Source organism: Polypterus senegalus, chromosome 11, assembly GCF_016835505.1.
Source record: "Polypterus senegalus isolate Bchr_013 chromosome 11, ASM1683550v1, whole genome shotgun sequence".
Lineage (NCBI taxonomy): Eukaryota > Metazoa > Chordata > Cladistia > Polypteriformes > Polypteridae > Polypterus > Polypterus senegalus.
The window spans coordinates 160,396,198-160,417,878 of NC_053164.1; the positions used below are offsets into that span (position 1 = coordinate 160,396,198).

General features: G+C 35.1%; 1 protein-coding gene across 1 annotated transcript in view; it reads right to left on the reverse strand.

Annotated features, from left to right (window-relative positions):
• Window positions 1-1,326: 1,326 nt before the first annotated feature.
• Window positions 1,327-21,681, reverse strand: part of ano2b (anoctamin 2b) — a 361,358-nt gene continuing 341,003 nt past the window's right edge. Inside the window, exons 26-27 of the mRNA XM_039769975.1 lie at window positions 6,245-6,350; window positions 1,327-2,222 (exon numbers count right to left, since the gene is read on the reverse strand). Of these exons, the coding sequence (XP_039625909.1) occupies window positions 1,929-2,222; window positions 6,245-6,350 (400 nt within the window). The 3' untranslated portion in view covers window positions 1,327-1,928. The remainder of the gene's footprint in view (window positions 2,223-6,244; window positions 6,351-21,681) is intronic.

The window sequence follows — 21,681 nt, forward strand, 5'->3', positions numbered from 1 at the left end:
AATTAAAAGTGAAAATAATGAAATTGAAACAATTCCCAGAAAAAAAATCTTTAAATTGTATGTCCGGTTAACCAAATACGGGGGATCCCTATGGAAGGGAAATTTGCTTACCAGTCATCTGAGTCTGAAATTTGAAGCTTTTTGATTACATCTTTAGTGACTTTAAAATCTTCATTACAGTATTTTCAAATAGTATCTGTCCACTTATATTTACATCAACCTTAGGGCACAAATTTGCAAATTTGGTATGGTTCATTAGCATGGATACAGCAAAACACATATTTTGCTTTTAGCTCATGGTCTCAAAACAAGTAATACAAGGCTGTCTGGTCTAGAAGTGAGTGATGGGATTCCATCCTACAGTTAAGTGTAGCCTAAAATTCCTGTGCACAGGAAAGAATTTACAGAAAACTTTTATACATACCTTTCTTTCCATTAATAAGAATGATAGACCAAATTATAATTTATTTAATAAACAGATCCCCAAGAAGCTCTGCTTTTTGGCAGAATAAGTCCAGTAGTAGGCCGTGGCAGGCAATTTTTGGATTTGGAATTGTTGAGTCTGACTTCACCAGGAATGCTTGAAGGGAAAATGGAGATCTACATATAACAGAAACTGACAAAGTAGCAGAGAGAGAGAGTGAGAGTAAGATGGTAACAATAAATGGATTATTCAAGCGAGTGCCAACCACTATTCAGTGTAAAACAAATATAAATGAAAATTACACAGTTTTGCAATTTAGGGTTGTTCTCCTAAAATATGACATAATACTATATATAGGAGTTAAAGGGGTGATTTGCTTGGCACAGGGGACAATAGGCCTTGTATGTATAGAATATGTCCCAGAAAGAAAACACATTCTTCTGACAGCCAAAATTAAAAAAAAATATATATATATAGTTGCCAACTAGTAGGAAGACTGCATTATTCCTTTTGTACTTAAAAATTCATCAAGAAAGTACAAATTATGGGGAGCACACAAGGTGAGGGATTATGGGTAGCACAAATGGTGAAAGGCAGTGAGTGGATATGGGGATTTGGAAGTGGATGAGTCATATTTACCAGACAAAGATATGTTATTAATAAGTATTATTAAGAATTATTTTCACTTTTTTATTGTATTTTGAGCATCTCCCTTGTTTTATCCCTCAGTATGTATAAATAAACAATTTCTCCTTTTGGTTTCAAATTCTATACTTGAACATTAAATACACACTGTTACTATATAAAAATGTAGGTGTACATTTTCCTCTGCCTCCAAAACATGTACATTTACTGAAAACAATCTCATCTGCCTTAAAAAATAACTTCAGTTTTAAAATTACTAGTGAAAGATGTGTTGATTTATTTTATATTTTGATACTTAAGAAGGTGTTATTGTCATACAGGTAAAGTATTGTGGTACAAAGAGTCCATTTTCCCAAAAGCTTTCGGTTACTTAAAGTACAAGGGTTTCCCCTTTTTGCATACTGATTTTTTTTTTTTTTACAAAGCACATATAGCATTAATTTAATGTCATATCGGAAATAGGGCATGTTTATGATTCAGTCCAGAAAGAAAACTCTGATTCATACACTAAGTTGCATGTATTGACTAAGGCTATTCATTACTCGCTCCCACAGGGAAACTGTAAAAGATTTCAGTTTTGTCCTTTCATTCTCATTACATATGATTTTTAACAGTCCATCAGTGAAATGAAAATAGTGCAAAGCAGCTTGGCTCATTTAATTAAAGTATCTTTGGACCAACTATTTTGGATTGTGCACCATTCCTCTGTTTTGTAGCAATTTTTGTAGTTGACTAGAGCATAATGTATGAGGTGAAGAAGCAAAACTCTCATTTGTGTTCATTTTCAGCACACAGAATATGAAAACAATGGCTTATTTCCCCTTCATAGTAAAGTTCTGAGTTTCCATACAGCCAAACTTCAAACATCTGTGTGGTGGGAACTGAAGGACATATAGCTGCTTCGCTGCTCTCGAGTAAACTGAAAGCTTGCAGCCCGGTTGCGTCGGAATCCATTCTCCTGCTTTGGTTCAGGCTCTTGCTGGGTGGGTCGATCTCTCAGGATAAAGTTTTGAATCAACTGCAGTTTTTCCTGTTCTTCCTTGAGAAACACATCCACGAGCAGAGTCTTCTCCTTTTTTATCTGCTCACTGATATCTTTTGGAATATCAGGAATCATCCAGTCAACAGCTTCACTAAGAAACATCACTAGATTCTAAACAAAAAAATAAATTATTGATTACTTTAGCATACTAAATATTAATCGGTCCATTCTTCCCTTTTTAAATAGGACCATGGATGATGCACAATGATTAACAGCTGTATTTTGACTTCCATTGAAACCACTTAGAACATCAAAAGACTAGTTATTTATGAAAATTATTACTGTATGTATTATTTCCAGAGAAATATGAGTTTAATATGACATTTTTGTAACTGGTTATATAAGTTTACAATTATCTACTTGAAAAATAATATATATATCCATAAAATATATATTTAACAATCTTCCATTTATGTATGTAGGAACTAATGAAAGTATTTTTGTTTAAATAAATGGCTTCAAAATTACTTAATTCACAATATGTCTTCAAAATGACTTAATTTACATTTTGGAATAATCCTTAAATATATTTCTTTCTTTCTGTAAAGCATAATTTATATAACCACAGTCCTAATGGCAAAAGAACTGTAAAATAGCCGGAATTTGACTTCCTTAATATATACTACTAGCTACTCATTCATGAAAACCATAAGACAGAAATCTTCATAAATGAGGTTTTCAAGAAAGAAAACTAATTCTGCAAGCACTACATTGTCTGGTCATTACAAGCCATGTAAGAGGAGCAGGCGATAACCAAGTGTGTGTAAAGCTACAGGAGTCTGACCCACCCACATCTAAGAATCAATTAACCCTAAACTGTCAGCAGGGAGGTCCTCAGTGGCTAGTTTAATAACTTTATAACTCTGTAAATTATTTTTTAGAATGTGAAGTCTTACCTTCAGATCTGACATGTTATAACTATAAGACCTTACGTGTAGTTCATTATATTAAATTTGGGAAGCACAGGGGTGCATTCCTGTTTCACAATTATTGACCCCATGTTGAGTTTATACATTATCAATGTGTTTTTTATTGGGTTAATCTGGTGGCCCCACACAAAATTTTAATAAATAAAGGGCCTAGCATCTTTAATCTATAGTGATTCCTGTCTAGTACCCATTGCTGCCAGGATGGGCACCAATTTCCCATCAATTATCTAATGGAAAAAGTGATTTTATAAAATACTAGGGGGCTTAACCCCCTGCTCGCTAACCCCCCAGCCTACTTCACATCTCTGCCACTCACGTATGAGGATTTCACTTTCACCAAACAACAAATCTTTTAATTCTCATGGATACGCCTCTTCATTGGGAAGAAACACTGCTTTTCCCTGATGGCAACACAAATTAGACAATCTGCAAGTCTCCAACTTAAAGTTTAAATCCGAACAATATATTCAATCTCCTTTTTTACTGTTCCGTTATTTCACTGAGTAATAATTTCTATTTGTTTGCGCTAATGCAATCTTTACTGTCATTTATTTGAAACTTTTGAATTTTAGTACTTTCACCAACACATTTGTTAATGCCACATGTAAAATTAAGGAACTAGCAACCACACACACAATTGGAAATCTATCAGATGACAAAGAGGACCATCTTTGCTGGTCACTAGTAACCTGTGACTTTCAGGACTGGGGACAGTACAGAAACACACTGTGCTATACATGAGACAGATATTGTAATATGTTACTTATAGTTCAAATTTACGTTTATCTGGAAGGTTTAAATTTCTTTCATGCTATACAGTTATATGGTTGTATTGTCTATGGCTTGTTTCTGTCACACTTTGTTATATGTTGCCATATTTTGCACTGGTGCTCACAGACATTTACATGTCTCATCTCACTATGTACATGTACGCATTTGCTGATGATAATAAAGTAATCCTGACCTTGACCTTGATATTCTTACTAAAGCAACAGCAACACAAGAAAGTAAAGCCTTGTAAAGAAGTGGGTCATAGATCAGTTTCAGTACTTGCTTTGAAAAATATTTTACTTTTATCACTTAAAATGTGCATCACAAGTGAATAATTCAATGAGGTTGAAAACCTAATTCAAGTTGAAATTAACCGAAGTTTAATCTAGCATACCACAATCAGTATTACAATAATTGTGATCCATTCCTAACCCTATTCTGTACTGTTTCTCTTCTTTGCATTTTGCTCTGGTACTGATGGCACTGCTATACTTTCAAGCTGTTTTTCTTCCCCTGAGGAACGATACCAAATATGGTGAGTGTCTTATAATACATAGATGAAGGATTTAATCATCTTATTAGACAGCTAGCACCTGCTTGTACTGGAAAATACCCAGGATGGTGTGGGTGACCAGCTGAGTTGGTCTTTGGAGCTGTAGCCATGTCTGACTTTGTGTTATAACCAATCATGGACATGATCTCTGTTTCCTGCCCTGCCATCCCTCCAGAGTTTATTATCTACAGAGACTCTGTTCACTGATTTTTTTTGTTTTCTTTTCCTTCATTACCAACTGCACACATGTTAATGATTATATTAATAGACATATATTATTAAGATCATTTCATGCAAGTTTGAAATGGCTTTATTTTCTGTTTGAACTAATCTATATCTATATTTTAATATATGTGCATTATGCAATTTAAAAAGCTTACAATTGTATTTTATCTATAAACTTGTTACAGCACTCTCAGCCTGCTTTCTGAAAGTAAGCATAAAGTATAAAGTCAAAATGTTTGATGCGATCTAATACAGTGCAAAAAAGATAATAATAAAAGATTATCAGCAATTTCCCAACAAAATCATTCAGGGGAAAAATGCCTTGCTTTTACATGTGACAAAAAGGTATGCATCGATGAAGCTGACTTGCAAGTCTAAGAGGACATTAAGAAAAATATAAATTCAGACATAATCTTGAAAATCATTTTGATGAAAAAAAATATATTTAGTGTCCTAGGTTTGAATTCTGTTTCCAGTTGTCATTAAGAGGTTTGTACATGCATGTATCTGTGTCATAGAATAAACAAAGTTTCCACTCACACACCCAAAGTCACGCAAGGTTAGGTGGATTGACAATTTGAAACTGGCCTTTTTGTGAGTGTGGGTGTTTATAAGTTGGGCCAGTGATGGACTGGCACCTGTTGAAGGCGCTGTCTGGTTTGTACCCTGTGCTGCTGTGATAGGCCCCACTCCCCTGGACCCTGAACTGGACTCTGAATATTATATATACAAAATAATTGAGGAAAAAAGGCATTTTTGTAATATTATATATAAAATAATATTAAAGATTTATTTGTATGTTTTTTCAGAAGTGGTGCAATGCTATTATCGCTAAACAAATTACTGCATTTGCTCTTTAACTGGATTTAATTTGTTAACGAGTGTCTAACAAAACCCTTTTCCAGAGAATGCTATTGCAAATCTATTGCCAAGCTACAATAAATACCTTCTTTATATTTAATTTACTAGCTAATAATGGCATCTTTTCCTAACTATTTTAATTATTATGATTAAATTCTTTTTTGTGAATAATTACTGTGTGTTTTCACTGACTGGTGCAGTGCATAAAACTAACCACATTACTAGACTGTATGCATCTTGGGGTTCTGCACTATTATATTAAGTTGTTACATGGAGAACTTCATAATGTAAAAATACCAGTACTCTTAAAAATCTGGTAATGAATAAATATAAAACCTGACTCATTTATCATATGAAAAATGTGGATTTGCCATTTTTGTGCCCTTATCTTTGTTTGTGATTAGTAAGGTCTACATCTACATTATTTATGTAAGTTTTACATCTTGCTATTACAATTTATCATTTTGTATTTTTATGCAAGGTCTTGATTAGACCACACATAAATAAACAATAAAGTACTCTGAGCAGGACAGTTGCAATCTAATTTAATACTTACAAATTTTTAGGAATCGTGTAAACCTGCATTAGACTTAACTTGTTTAAAAATAAATAAAAAAGTACCTATTAAATTTTGATATGCCTAAAAATTACTCATACTTCCTTGTCTTAGTGGACAGTTGGCACAAAACACTGGCAAACAGGGTTCAGCTATATTATCAAAAAGTAAGCATTCCTCCTAAAATACAATTTCTGCTTCATTGAAAATATAACAAACTTTATATAATTAAACTCACCTGAAACACAATAACAAAGGCAAGGCGAATAGCAAGGACTGACCAATATTGTTTGGAGAATTCATAGGCATTTATTGACCAAGGTGGCTCTCTGTAGTCCTTATACCTGGGGGGGAGGAAAGAAATTATTTCCAAAATATTCAGAAATCAAACTATGTAAACAGAATCGTCCAGTTAATACTATAGACACCACAAAAATAAAACAGGAAATAATCTCTCCAAAAGCTGGTGATTAATCAAAACTAATCTGTGCTTAAATAGTTAGCATTTCTCGCATGGTGTGTCTCTGCAGTGAATGCTGCGAGAGCTTGTTATACTTTGAACAGGTCAGGGGATTAAATGATATTCACTTAAATATTCTTTAAACGTTTGATATAATTTGTTTTATAATATAAAAGGAAAGAGGTCAAGGAAATAGGAGTATCTTATTAAGATATTTAATATTTATACTTTTTCAAATTCATATTTATTTTATCAATAATTCTGGTTGCATGCCACAAATATTACTGTTTTTTGTAGATTATTTGTTTTAAACATTGACATGAAATAAATTAAATAGGAAGAGCATTTGCAGATTATAAGAGAGCACTCTTTCCTCTGGATTAAAATTTCAACACCAATTTCCTGAAGAGTTTAAGCACAATTAGAAAAATAGATAGAAAAGCTGCATTTTTGATGGTGAACATTGTCTTAGGAAGTAAAGTTTTTTTATACATCTTGTTAAACCTAGGCACTGAGTCACTACAATTTTAAGTATCTTTTGTCATGGTTTAAAAAAACAGAAAATCTGTTTTTATATAGTCTGTATTCTACTGTAAATTAGCTTACATAAAAGCATCACTCATTTAAAAAAAAAAAATCCTTTTTAAAAGTTTTTCTAAATATGGATGCTGCTGTGCAAGGGCAGTCAAGGCTAACAGTAAGGCCTACATGTAAAAAAATTAAGTTTTTTTTTCATTTAAATATATACTTTTGGAAAAATCAGTGCACATCATAAACAGGAAAGTAAATACTCATTGGAACAACTTTTTGAATTGAAGATCTGCCTCTCCCCATTATTTGCTGGTCAAGAGTCCTGTTTTCTCACATACCACCTGACAGCTGCATGCGTATTGTACCTGCTGAGATCTGTGGCACTAGTCTATAACTATAGGGTGATCCAGATCTAATTATGCAATTTTCATTATGCTATAACAACGTGCAACGCAGGATGTTGGAGGAATTTGGACCGCCTGCAGTGCATAGGAACACGATCTCCCAAATCAATGAAATGTGTGACTGGACTTGTAACGCCAATCACCTGAAATTGTACTGTTTTCCTGCATTGCATTAAGAGTTGCATAATTAGATCTGCACCACCATGTACAGAGATGCAGATGTTTCCCATGCAACTATTTCATTATGTCAGAACATTTTAAGTTAAGTTAATTTTAAAAACTGTCAAACAATATAAAGGCAATCTTCAAAACTGATTTCTTTTTTTAACATTATCAACCTCGCCAGCAGTACCCCTGTCCCCCAAGAACTGCTGGCCAGCAACCAGTATGAAAATCACTTGGCTACATTTAATGATTTCACACCTTCACAGTCATTTGGAAAGTGGGCATGACAAACTCATGGATCTGCTTTCTTAAGGAGTTTAATTGTGGTGTTAACATCTCACTTAAAACTCTTAAATTTATAACTTAAAGGTATTACAATTACAATTTTGATGGAAACTTGTTAAAAAAAAAAACTGTAAATATTGATTTTTCATTTTATTTTCACATCCTGAGTTTGTGCATTTGTGAACCATTTTGATAGATAGGAAATGTCTCCCTTCAACAGTGGTTCTCAATCTGTGGGCTGAGCTCCCCTAGGGGGGCGTGAAGATGTGAAAAAAAGAAAACAAGAACCAAAAATATGAAAAATACATCTATTGAAACCAAAAATCTGGTTTTAGCACAATGTAACAGGTGAAGAAATAAGGTGTATTAAGTACTCCCATAATCAGTTATTTGCATTGCAATGGCGAGGACCTACTGTAAGTAGCTTGGTTACACTTTACCGCAGGAGCTATTTGTCTACAGATGGGGAGGGCGACATGCCAGCAAGAGAATAAAAGTAGGTGAAAAGGTTTTAGAACTGGTCTTTCCATCTACTTAATGGGAAATATTTGATTGCTGAAAAAATAAGATAGATGAACTGCCTTAGCTTTTAGCAGTTTGTGGAGCATATGAGTGCAGTGGCATTTTGTCCTTAACAGAGAGTCTGGCTTAAACCAGATATACCTAACACTGTTTTAATGCTGGGCAGATGTCATCTTAATTGAGCAGACAAAGACCCAATGCAAAGACAGGAGGGGGGGTTGATCATCTATGTGAATGAGGAATGGTGTAAAAGGGAACATATTATAGTTAAAATCACAGTTTGTACACAGACATTGAAATTCTGGCTGTCAGAATTCATCCATGTTATTTGCCTAGTGAGATAAATCATGTCTTCCTTATTAATGTTTATATTCTTCCCTCAGCAAATGGGAACATAGCAACAGAAATGATTCATTCTATCACCAATGCTTTAATGGTGACTAATTCCATGCTCTCAACCTCTATCTCTAACTCCAATCCTGCAGTTATAATATCTGGTGACTTCAACTAATTGCCTTTGGAAGGAGCTATAACAAAATTAGTTTGTGACCAGCTCCACTTGAAGAAATCACATGCTAAACCTGCTGTATTCAAATGTTAAAGATACCTTTAAATGTAATCCACTGGCTCCTTTGGCAAATCTGACCACAACCTGGTTTAATTTTTTCCCAGCTACAAGCCTGTTATTAGATGGCAAGCAGTTACCACCAGAATAGTGAGGAAGTGGAGCCTGGAGGCTGAAATGGCTCTGAATGACAGGCTGGAAAATGATGTGGGAGTCACACAGGAACAATACTGCAAGACTCTGTCACTGCATCACAGATTATATTAACTTCTATTTCTATTCAGTGACACCCACAAAGCCAGTGTGTTGCTTTCCAAACAACAAGCCCAGGATTACAAAGGTTTCCTGAATGAGAAAAAGAACATTCAAATCCAGTGACACAGATGCTGTGAAGGACTTACAGTGTATACTTAAGAAAAAGCTGAGTGAAGGATAGCTAAAATAGAAAATAAACTCACTCAGAATAACATGAAGGATGTCTGTAATGGACTGGGTATATTTATGGAACTCAATCAACCGCATGGACTATGAACCACATTTTTAACAGATTTTCCCTCCCACTGCCACCTTTTTACAATGATCAGTCTCCCCACAACATCCCCACTACATCAACAACTCCTGCCATATCAGCTGGAATTGCCAGTGACATGTTCACCTCTCACCATCTGTGTGGACTATCCATAATGAAAGACCAACTAAGGAGACAAGTGAGAAAGCTCCAAACAGGAAAAGGTACTGGGCCAGATGGAGTCAGTCCTTGAGTTCTTAAGGCCTGTGCTGACCAACTTTGTGGTGTCTTTTGTCACCTGTTCAGTCTTCCTCTAAGGGTTCAGAAATTTCAGATGCTATGGAAAACATCCTGCATTGTTCCTGTTCCAAAGAAAGCAGCCACCTCTTCACCTAATTACTACAGCCCAGTGGCACATAATGAAGAGTGACTGGTCCTGGTCTATAGCTATCCTCTTGTGGTAGACCTCCTGGACCAAGATTGGAACAAGAAAGAGAGAGAGGTTTGGAGCATGTACTGATACAGTGTGTTGCTGTAAACACTACATGACAAACCACCTCAAGATCCCAGATTTGGACCCGCGTACATCCATACAATGGGTGACACCTCAGCACCACACTAGTTCAGATGGAATGGAACAGTGTGAGGTTTTTATGGTGGCTGGAGAGCCAGTCCTGCCGCCAAGCCCCAGGTTTTCCCTACAGGTTGGAGGACCTATTTGCAGGTCAGGATGCAGGTTAACATCATACATGGACAGAGCAATTGCAGGTTAAGGGCCTTGCTCAAGGGCCCAACGGAGTGGAATCACTTCTGGCATTTATTGGATACGAACAAGTAGCCATCTAATTCCCAGTGCAGATCCCTAGTCTCAGAGTTAGAGGATGAGATTATCTGTCTGCTCTACAAGGCTAATTATTACCTGGACAATACTGGCAGCACTGTGTGAATTTTTTTTTTACTTTTTCAGAGCATTCAGTATCATCCAGCCATCCATGTTAAGAGGTAAACTGAAAGATATGCAGGTGCATGAGCCTATTTTGTTCTGGATAATGGATAATTTTGTTTCTTGGTGCAAATAGAATTGTCTGCATCTTAACATCAGCAAAACCATGCAACTAGTTATTGACTTTCAGCCAAAGAATCTCTTTGTCAGGTCACTATTCAAGGAGTGGATGTAGAGGTGGTCCACTTCTATAAGTACTTGCGGGGCCACAATGACAAGTTAGACTGGCCTCAGACCACAAAGGAACTATAAAAGAAAGGGCAGAGCAAGCTTGTTTTTCTTAGGAGACTGTGTTTCTTTAATGAAGGAAGTGTCATTCTTCACATCTTTTATAACTCTGTAATGGCCAGTGCAATTTTCTAAGCTGTGGTGTGCTGGGTTGGTAACATCACTTCAAGAGAGGCCCACCAAATCAACACGCTAATTAAAAGGGTAAGCTCAGTTATAGGACACTCTTTGGACCCCTGGAGGTAGTAATAAAGAATATAATTATAACAAAACTGAGTGGCATTATGACCAATGATGTTCATCCTCTCTCTGACACATTAACATTGAGTACTTTCAGCCAACAAATTGTCAAGAAACACTACTGGGGCTCCTTTAAACCAACAGCAAAGTGCCTACGTAATGCCTCACTGTGACTGTGACAGCCAAGTGAGAGCTTTTCTTTCTTTTTAATTTTCTACCTTTATAGTCATTCTGGTGTATGTTCGGACCGAAGTATGCGTATATTAATTTATTTATTTAAATAAAAGGTGAGCTAACATACACAAAAAGGAGATCCCCTTGAAATGAGGGGAAAAAAGAAGTAGGATAAGTTGACTAAAAAAATTATGCCACCTATGTTACATTACATGTTGATCTTTGAAAATGGATCTCTATGCTAAAAATAGTATGCACTAATATAACCACCCTAAGATACTTGGGAATAATTTGATAATTTGATTTTTCATTAAATAAATCCAAGAAGCATGGTTTATGTATGCTTTGTCTTGTAGAGAAGCAAGAGAAATGTTAATATGATTTTTTTCTATTTTTTTAAAATATAAGAGCTGTTTACAGAGCTGATAGATCCCACAACTGGGTCAAACACCATATAATCTATAAAAGTTCAGTTCCATCACTGGGAGGAGTGGGTATGCATTCTTCACTATCCAAGATGAAAGGCAATAATAATAATTAATTGCAAATTAGCGTATCTTGATTTCAACATTGGATTTAACAAAGAAATATGTTTACTTCCATATTATTCAAAAACAGTCACAAGATACCGATATCTAGTATACATTACTATACCATAACTGACTATAGATAATTTCTTATTTTGGAAATTTATTAAATTCAGCTTTCCTCAAAAAATCAAATTGCTACCCGGTAAGTCTCTAAAAGCTACTGTTGCATGGTTTTCTTATGCTCATTCTAACAGTTTATCATCAAGGTGAAAATTCTTGTTGGTTCTGACATTGTTATCTTTTTATTAAAAATTTTTGTTTTATCTTTACTTATCTTATCATTTTTTCAGTATTTACAAAATAAAACTTTAAACTATTATTGCATATTCTGAAAAGGGAAAAAAGAGGAAAAAATAATAACAATAATTTATACAATGGTGATTATCTCTTTTTAATATTAACATGTTAATATTTTATATTGTAATATAATATAATATTTGTATTAATATTATAATATTTTATCTTTTTAAAATTAACATTAACATATTTAATATTAACCTTCAAACAACATCTCTGAGACAGTATAGTCAAGTGGCACCTTCCTTTCATGTCCACTGATGTCTGTGTGTAGATTTGGTAGTGATGATTCCACTGAGAGCATGTTTGAGCACTTGCCATTGTGGGCTGACAAATTTGTACATGCCCTGTTCAGTAAATAATTTGCATGCTGCATGTATATTAGCTAGTAATCATGGTTATCTATTAGGTTGAATCTTTTTGATGAATTTATTTTTACTTTTACTCTCAGATGCAGGAGGAGTACTGTGGATTCTAACCAAGAAGTGGAAATGTGGACCAACTTGTACCATCATGAGGAATTTGGAGGAGTCATGGTAGTATGCCCAATTGGGCTACATGTGTTTTGTAAACTTAGAGAAGTGGTATGACTATGTTCCTCAAGAGACTGTGTGTGTGTGTGTGTGTGTGTGTGTGTTGGGGGTTCTGGGAGTGTATGGGTTTCCAGGGTCCCTAATAAGGGCTATTCGGTCCCTATACAAACACAGTAAGAGCTGTGTCCGCATACTTGGGAAAACATCAGCACCATTTCCAGTGGGTGTGGGATTCTGCCAGGGCTGTGCTTTGTCTCCTATTTTGTTTCTGATTTTCATGGAGAGGATATCAAGGCGCAACCAGGGAGGGTAAGGGGTCCAGTTCGGTGGTCTGAGAACCTATGGTTATGAGCTTTGGGCAATGACCGAGAGAATGACATTGCAGGTATAATCAGCTGAAATGAGCTTTCTCTGCAGGGTTGCTGGGCTCTCCCTTAGAGATGGGTTGAGAAGCACAGACTTCCAGGACAGGCTCAGAATAGAGCTGCTGAACCTCTGCATCTAGAGAACCCAATTGAGGTGGTTCAGGCATTTCATATGGATGCCCTCCTGGACACCTCCCTGTGGACGTCTTACAGGCATGACCAAATGGGAGGAGACCCAGGGCTTGCTGAGACGATTAGATCTCCCAGATTGTCCAGGAATGCTTTAAGATCCCATAGTATGAGTTGGCAAATGTGGCTGGGGAAAAGGACGTATTGGCCTCAATGCTAAGACTGTTGTCCCCAAGTGCCGGTTTTGGATAAGTGTTTTTGGAACAGTAAATCTAATACAAAAAAACAGGATATGAGACAAAAAACAGAATTGTGTTATGTTTATCTACAGTCTGAATACAGCTTTAGCAGCCTACAGTAACATTTGGACTCAAATGTAACTGGTTTAGACCATTCAATTATTATTTACCATCACTAATTTTTCCATTCATTGTTCAGAAACCTTGCAGCTGCCCTTTTGCCATCGTAGAAATTGTGCTGATGTGTGTACCATTAACCACAAACTGTTGTAACTTGCACCTAAATTTCAGAGGTTCAAAACTCATTGAGAATCTGATTCTAAGGGCCATCTTGATTCACTCCAGTCAACTGCACTCTTAAATTTGAAAAAGAAAGAATTTATTTCCTTTTTCATTAAAATGCCTAGCATTAACTTTTCTCATGACTATGCCATCAAGGCATAATAATAAATCCATATTATTGCAAAAATGCAATTTCATTAATTTCATGTTAAAGATTTTGTTCATTGTAGTATTCAGCTGGAGTTACAGAAGTGTTTGTTAAAGCAACAGCAGCAAAATGTGGCTTGAAGTGTGGCATGTTGCCACTTGTTTCCTCCAGCAGTGCAGACTTTTTTAAAATTGTTGTCTGGTTGAAAGAGATTCTATGCAGTTCCAATATCAGCCACCAGATGGTAACTTGCTTCCTGTGCAAATTCAGTATAAATCCTGCTTAGGATGAAAGGGTTGAAACCTTAGCATTAACCTTTTTAAGAGGTTTGTTTCCCTTTTCATTTAAAGATACATGAGCCCATCACACATGAATTTTAGAATTTAAAGCATATAAAGCAGTTTCAATCTAACCTTTAGCCTTGTTTATTCTTTGATAATGTACTTTAAATAGCTATGTACAGTACACATTTTTCACTATGTCAAAGACAGTGAAGGTGTGTAGTTTTAAGAAGGACAAAGTAAATGATCCTGAGATAGCTGATCTCAAGTTCAACTCTGATTAGTTTGTCTGTTTGGTGGGCAATTGGGAAACCAACTCACAGTTAGTTAGATTGTCTAATTACATGGGTAATATCCTTTGCTTTTCTCAGTTTCCTTAATCCAATATAAGGCTGCAGATTATCATTCTCAGAATAGGAACTAGCACTGGAAGGGAAGCTGGTATATCACAGCCCACATTCAATCAAATGCAGATTTGTATTCAATTTAAAAAGAACATCTTTTGGATACAGGAGGAAGCAGAATATCCATAGAAAACTTTGTCAAGACACTATAAGAATCCATAGACATAATAAGGACGGTGCCCATAGATAGAATAAAAGCTATCAATCAATAATATTAATTGTTTCACCACCATGCTCCCCAAAGTTTGATGAAAGTAAATTTATAAGTTTCACAAAATGTAGCATAATTTAGAATCTGAAGCTAGAATACTCATGCACATGCTGTAATGCAAAATTCTTTGGACTCATCGGTATTCAGTACCAGGTAGTAAAGAGAAATACTTAAAAACTTAACCAAACACGGGGTTGTATAATTTCGTTCATGGTTCACAAGTCAAGAGAGGTTATGAATAGGGGTGTATAAAACCATATTTTGATTTCTGTTTATGGTTGACAATCAATTTAACACTCAAAGGAGCAAATCAAGACAAATGGTGAAACACTCACACAGACAAGGGAGGAATGTGTGGATTCATCTCACACAGGTGCTCTAAACCTATAAGGTAACATCCCTAACCCCTGTGACACCATGCTATCCCATATTCATAAAAAAAAATATTAAGAAGTAATTGATTACTGAATTGAACAATTATTTACCACAGCAATCTTTTTGTGGCATTGTAATCCTGCAATTGAATTTTGCACAAAACTTTAAAAATATGTACAAAGAAGGCAACTCAAAATGCAGTGAACAAAAGTATTTTGTACTGATTGTACCTGTTAGGAACACATTCAATAGAGGGAGCAAAATTAAAAATAAATACACAACTAATACTGAAAAAGCAAATAAAAGCAAAATCAATTTTTTTTTTATGTAGATTTGTATGTATGTTTTCTTCTAGTCTTCTTGTATAAAAACAAGCATTTGACTGAATAAAACCTCAAAGACAGCACATAAAGTTACTATTGCGAAACATGAGTAAGAAAGGCACACATCAATAAGCTCAACATTTTATACTTGGCATATTCACAGTGACATAATTGAAAATTTCAGTATGACCTAATAGTCACCAATTATGTCTTGTGATGGCTCAGCAACATACACAATATATAAAATAGCAAAGAAGAAACACAACAAAGGTACTGTACAGTACTACCAGTACAAATATTTAGGAAATTGTGTCACATAGAACAATGAAAACAAAGTTATGAAGAAGTGGTTGTTGAACCATATCACGCAAAACAATACACCATGCATTTAAATCTATTTTCATTTCATTGCTATGTAATTAATTTCACAAAATTACGTTTTTACTGAATTCATATTTTTTTTTAATTAAAAGGTGCCTGACATGGTGCTGCAGGTTAAATTATATGAAAACGTACAATCATTTCCAACTCTTTTCAATAACCTGTAATAACCACTGTGGAAAAAAAAATGCTAATTTTGCCATCATGTTACTCCAAACTGACTCTGCAATACTGTCATATTTTGCAGATCTATTTTTGCACATTGTAATAGTTATTGAACTACATAAAATTACTCCAGTTTGGTTAACACAGCTTTCTTCACAAAACTCTACCGACTGGCACTGATATTACGACAGTTCCCTATATCATTACATCTTACTTTAATTCAAACAAGAAACAGTTAAAAAGAAAGATGACCCCACAACAAACATAACATTTTTTTCCTGTAGTAGAATCCATTACTTATGCATTCAAAGATCAAGCCTTTCTGATGACTTCTTAGTGCGCTAGGATCTGAGCAAAGTGACTGCTGGCTGCTCTGTCTCACCTGCTGTACCACTTTCTGGTGGTGTACTACTCTGTGCAGTACTGTTGTTTTGATTTAAGAGCCTATCACAATCTGGCCTATAGTCATTAACTAAGCTGAATGTCTCTTCTGTCTTTAGAAGACTCCTTTGGTTTCTTCTTTAAACATCACTTTCTTCAGTCAGAACTTTGTATGAATGCAGAGCTACTTGTTCAAGCACTGCAGCCTTCTTTGACTATGCTCCTTGACTATAATCCAGACCACATGATTCTTGGACAGTGGCTCCGGGGATGTAGCTTTCTGATCATACAGGGCCTTTTGTCTTTGTTTAAGATTTGATGTGTGACCAGTGTATGTATTATCTTTTGTAACAGCATCATCATGTCTGGGAAGTCTTATATGAAGTTTGTGCTCTATCTGGAGTTCCGCTGGAGACTTCCCATACTTAAGTGGAGCTGATCTATAAGCTAACATTGAAAGATAAGGATCAGTATTACTGCCTGCTGCTTTTTCTGCAATCTTTAAATAATCTAAATAGTTTTTTCAGTCTTTCCATTTGGCTGGGAATACAAAGGGCTAGAAGTTATATGACAAAAATCGCAAAACAATGGAAACTGATTCAATTCCTGGCTACTAAATCGAGGCCCATTGTCTGACACAACAATCTGCGGAATACCATGTCTGGCAAATATGGACTTCATATGTACACCTATGGTTCTGGCTAATGTGTTAGGCAGGAGCAATGCTTCTGAGTTATTAGAGAAGTAATCAATGATGAGCAGATATTTTTTTATTATTAAAATGAAACAGATTAGTTCCAACCTCCTCCCATGGCTGTGCAGGTTCCATATGTATCATCACCTCCTCATTTGGCCATCTATAGCGATATTCCAAACATGTATGACACTTACTTATCTACTGATTGATAACAGCATTGATGTTGGGCCAGTAGAGAGCTGTTCTTACTTACCTTTTGGATTTTTCAGCACCCAAGTGCCCCTCATGTATTCTCATAAAAATTTCACTCCTCATGAAGGTAGTTGATTACAATCCTTTCACCTCAAAGAAGCACAATGTATACAACTGACAGCTCTGCTTGTATAGAATAACACTTTTTGCATAATCCTCTCTTTCAGCCATGCTGCAAGTTCTCAGAGACCTTCAATAAGACCTGATCCTTAGATGTCCCCATAGCTATTTTTCGCTAGCTGTTTTTGAGAAGATGGCAGAGCATCATAGACCATGTCAACATGGAGTGAAACATCTTTTTCCTTTTCAGTCTGGGAAATGCAGCCTAAGAAAGAGCTCAAAATCATATATTTGCAGCCTCATCATGAACCTTTGTATAAGTGGGGACATATCATGTAAATATTTTTTAGTAATGGTTTATTATCAGTCTCCAAAATCACATCTGGGAGACCATAGATATAATTATGAAATTTCTCACACCCAAAATGTAAACTCAGGCATATCTGAGCAAACTGACATTCAGTTGATGTCATTGAATGGGAGATGTGTGCCCCATAGTGCTGAAGGATGCCATTTTGTTAAGCATCACTAAAAATCTTTGTTGGTCTTTTAGGAGAGAAAAATGTTAAAAATGGTTCCTAAGCTAGAATGCTTATGAATCCTTCCCATCCATTCTTTTTAATGTTCATGATTCCACTGGAATTAAGATTGCTGCTGAAGTAGAACTCTCAAATGCTCTTTACAAACATGTTTGGTACAAATTTTCACAGATAATTGAGCATGTCTAGGACACACTGTATTCCCTTTCTATCAGTGGGCCTATCCATTTCTAATATAACCTCTGTGTCTGGTTGAATTCCATTAGCTGATAATTTATCTCCAAGAAAGGTAATTCATTTCACTCCGACCTTACATTTGTCTCCATTTAGCTTTAGACCATACAGTTTAATTCTTTGAAGCACATTCTCCAATCTGAGATTGTTTCTGCTCTGATGAAATCCAAACAATAATATCATCAACATAAACAAATATTCCCTCAAGGCCTTCAACAGTCTGCTCCACTGCCTTATGAAACATCTCACGAGTTGAGCTCATGCCAAATGACACAGAAAAAAGGACAACCCAAAAGGGGTATTAAAAGTGTAGAGCTTGCCACTTGACTCATCCAATCTCATTTGCCAAAACACTTGACAGGCATTAATTTTGGAGAAGAGTTTTGCCTCTGACATTTCACTCATTATCTATTCCCACTTAGCTATTTTATAGTGTTCCCTTTTAACATTGCTGTTGAGGTTCCTTGGATCCATACACATAGGAATATCGCCAGTTTTCTTTTCCACACAGACCATCAAATTCGCTTAATCTGTGGGCTCTTCAACTTTCTTTATTACGCACATTCTTGCTGAGCAGTTAAAAAACACATTCTTGCAAAATTATTTATTCCTTTGCAATTAGCACGTATTTTCCCAAAAGCTGGGCATTGCTGTGGATTATGAGTGGTTACCACAATGATTACATTCTAATAGATCAATCTTTGTTTCCCATCTAGCCCCACAACATCAACTGAGGCAGTCTCTTGGCTAACCGCACTAAAAGCACCGGATTCATATGTTTTAGAATGCAATGCTGAGCTAGCTTGACATATCTTGATTGCAGTTTCTAAGGTAAGCTTACCATCATGAAGAAGTCATTCTCTTACTTTTTATCAGTCATGTCAAAAACAATCTGGTCACATATCATTGAGTCTTTTAAATCTTCAAAATTACATGTTTGTGCCTCTAGTTTATGGTACATTAAAAAAATAATCAAAGGTATCAACTTCCTTCTGAAATCTAGAATGAAAAAGGTACCTCTCATGTAATTCATTCTTGCGCGGAGAGCAGTATTCATCAAACTTTTGTATTATCGGTTCCAGATCATGCTGATTAGTCTGCCCAGCAATAGTAAATGTATTATATACTTCAATTGCTTGCGGGTCTGCTATTGTTAACAAATTTGTTCCTGGCTGGTACTTTATGTGTTCCTGGCTGTTCCATTGCTCAGATTACAGTGAGATACAGCAAAAAGCATTGCTTAAAACTGACAGTTTTCATAAACATTTTCGTCAAATTATTGAACATGGGCAGGTGTAATAGCATCCATACCTATAAACAGAGAAACCCTGTACCTGGTACCATGTAATACTTAAAATACATAAAATTACTTTGGTTTGGTTAAAACGTCTTTCTTTATTTCCACCACACAGTAATGTGCCTCAAATACCAAAGCTCCACCTACTGGCACTGATATTATAACAGTTGCCATTATCATGTCACACATCACTTCTACAATCAGCCTTTTTGCAACTTTTAATTATTACCTTGTATTATATACAGTAAAATGGGCAGATTTTTATATGACACAGCTCTGCTAGAGTACTAAGAACAGATTTTAAACTCATCTCCAGCATCCTAAAACATTATTTTGCTCCTGACTCTGTTATTGTTCAAACTGAAAACGAGACCATTGATTTGCTATTGTTTTATGTTAAAACTATTAAATAAACCAAAGCTGGTTGTTTTTATTTTTAATCATGGTGGAAAATAACCTTCATAGTTTTAATGGCTTTAAAAGTAACATTTTAAAGAGTGTCAGCAAAGCATATGTTACTTCAATTAACCTGTATCTTTAGGAGTCTGCTGGCTTACCAAATCAGTCCTAAAACAAAGGCATAATGGGAAAAAAAGCATTAAGGTTATTTGTTTTTAACTTTTGCTGAATCTGCAAAAAAACATTTTTACGTTTAATCCCGTGCTGTATATTATATTCTGAGTGAAGACTCCCGCTTGCAGCACTCAACCGGTGCATCATACTGCAGACTTATCAAATCAAGTACACACACTATTAACTGCATTCTAGCTAGAATTTTATTCATATTAAAGCCTATTCTTCTTGTGATTTGTTTAAAAATTTTGCTTTGTAATATTTGTTAACTTAGTAGCAGAATTTTTAAATTGATATGAATCAGAGTGCCTGCTAAATAAAAACTTAAAATGAGGAATGAATACTTAAATATTATTACAATGCAACATATAATGCATTTAGTACCTTCATCAGTGAAATGCGAATAGACTCACGGTATCTTGGATTTATTTAAAAGAATGATGGGCAGTGACCAAGGACCAGAAAGCCACATAGCAGAGGGAATCACAATATAATGAGTACATTTAATGTGTTTAAGTAATCATGAGCAATTTTGTCTTGGTTTCATATAAGCATCACAAGAATGTTAAATGTTTCAGTTCCACTTTCTCCTTGATCATGTCACTTTCTACACAGACAAAAATCCTGTTTGATGAAGGGCTATGTTTTAAAGTTTCACTTTCATTTTATAAATTTTTACATTTTTAACAGAGATATAAATGTTTCACAATTTTTAGTAAGGGCACTTGCCAAATATGCTCTTTTCTGCCAAAAATCAGTGGCCATAACTTTCTGACTGGTACGAGTTTCCTTAACAGTCACACATTTATTGTTTGATTAAAAAAAAAAAAATTACATGGATTTTGCTAAATTGGGATACTTACAGTTCTGTTGTCCCTCAGTATGTATGTGTGAGCAAATGATAGTCAATGTACAATTCTCAGTTAACAAATGAATTTAAACTAACAGTGTTTGTCTTTCTGTAACTACAGTGTAAGGAGAAAAAAGATATGCATGGCTTAACCCTTTAAAGATAAACTATGTTATGCAGAAGTCCAGAAGGCAAAACAAACAAAAACAAAGCACAATTGTCATACTTATTTAATGCTACCATTTATATGTATGTGGTTATGTACTCAGTTCATAGTAAATTAATTTTATTTATAACAGTTACAAAAATAAATTACCAATCAAATTGATGAAAGTGGAAATGAAGCACTGAGAAAATTTTGTTGAAATAATTTGAGCACTGGGTTTAGAATATTTCAAGTACAAAATGCATAGAATGAGTAGAATCAATATCTGTTCCAGGTTTTGCCACAGAGATGGTGATTGACTTATATGTAAAATCATCTGTTGCAACATTGAAACGTATACATATTTTTTGCTGTACAACTTTATGCTTTGAAAACTAATTATATAACATAAGATTTGCATTATCCACACATCTGTGGAAGCTTATCCAAATTATGAGATTAGGAAGAGCCAGATCTTTTCCAGAAACCAGCATGGCAATAACAAATTCACATTATATTTGTTTTGTGCATTATTAGAAGATGTTTAATCCTAAACAGGAATCCACAAAGCATCTTGAAGATATACTGAAAGCTCAAAGAAACTTAACCTGAAAAGCCAGTAAAATGCTAAAATCTGGAATAAATTATGAAACTAAAATAGTTTTAGTGGGGGAATTTGGTTGCGGTTTCTTTGTGGCCACATAATTGACTATGTGGAATTTCAGAGTAAAGTTTGGAATCCATAACAAAATAATGACTCGTTTCAAGCCAAACACAGGGGAATTGCATTTCAACTATACTATATGGGTAATTCAAGTTATCTCCCTCACAGCACAAAG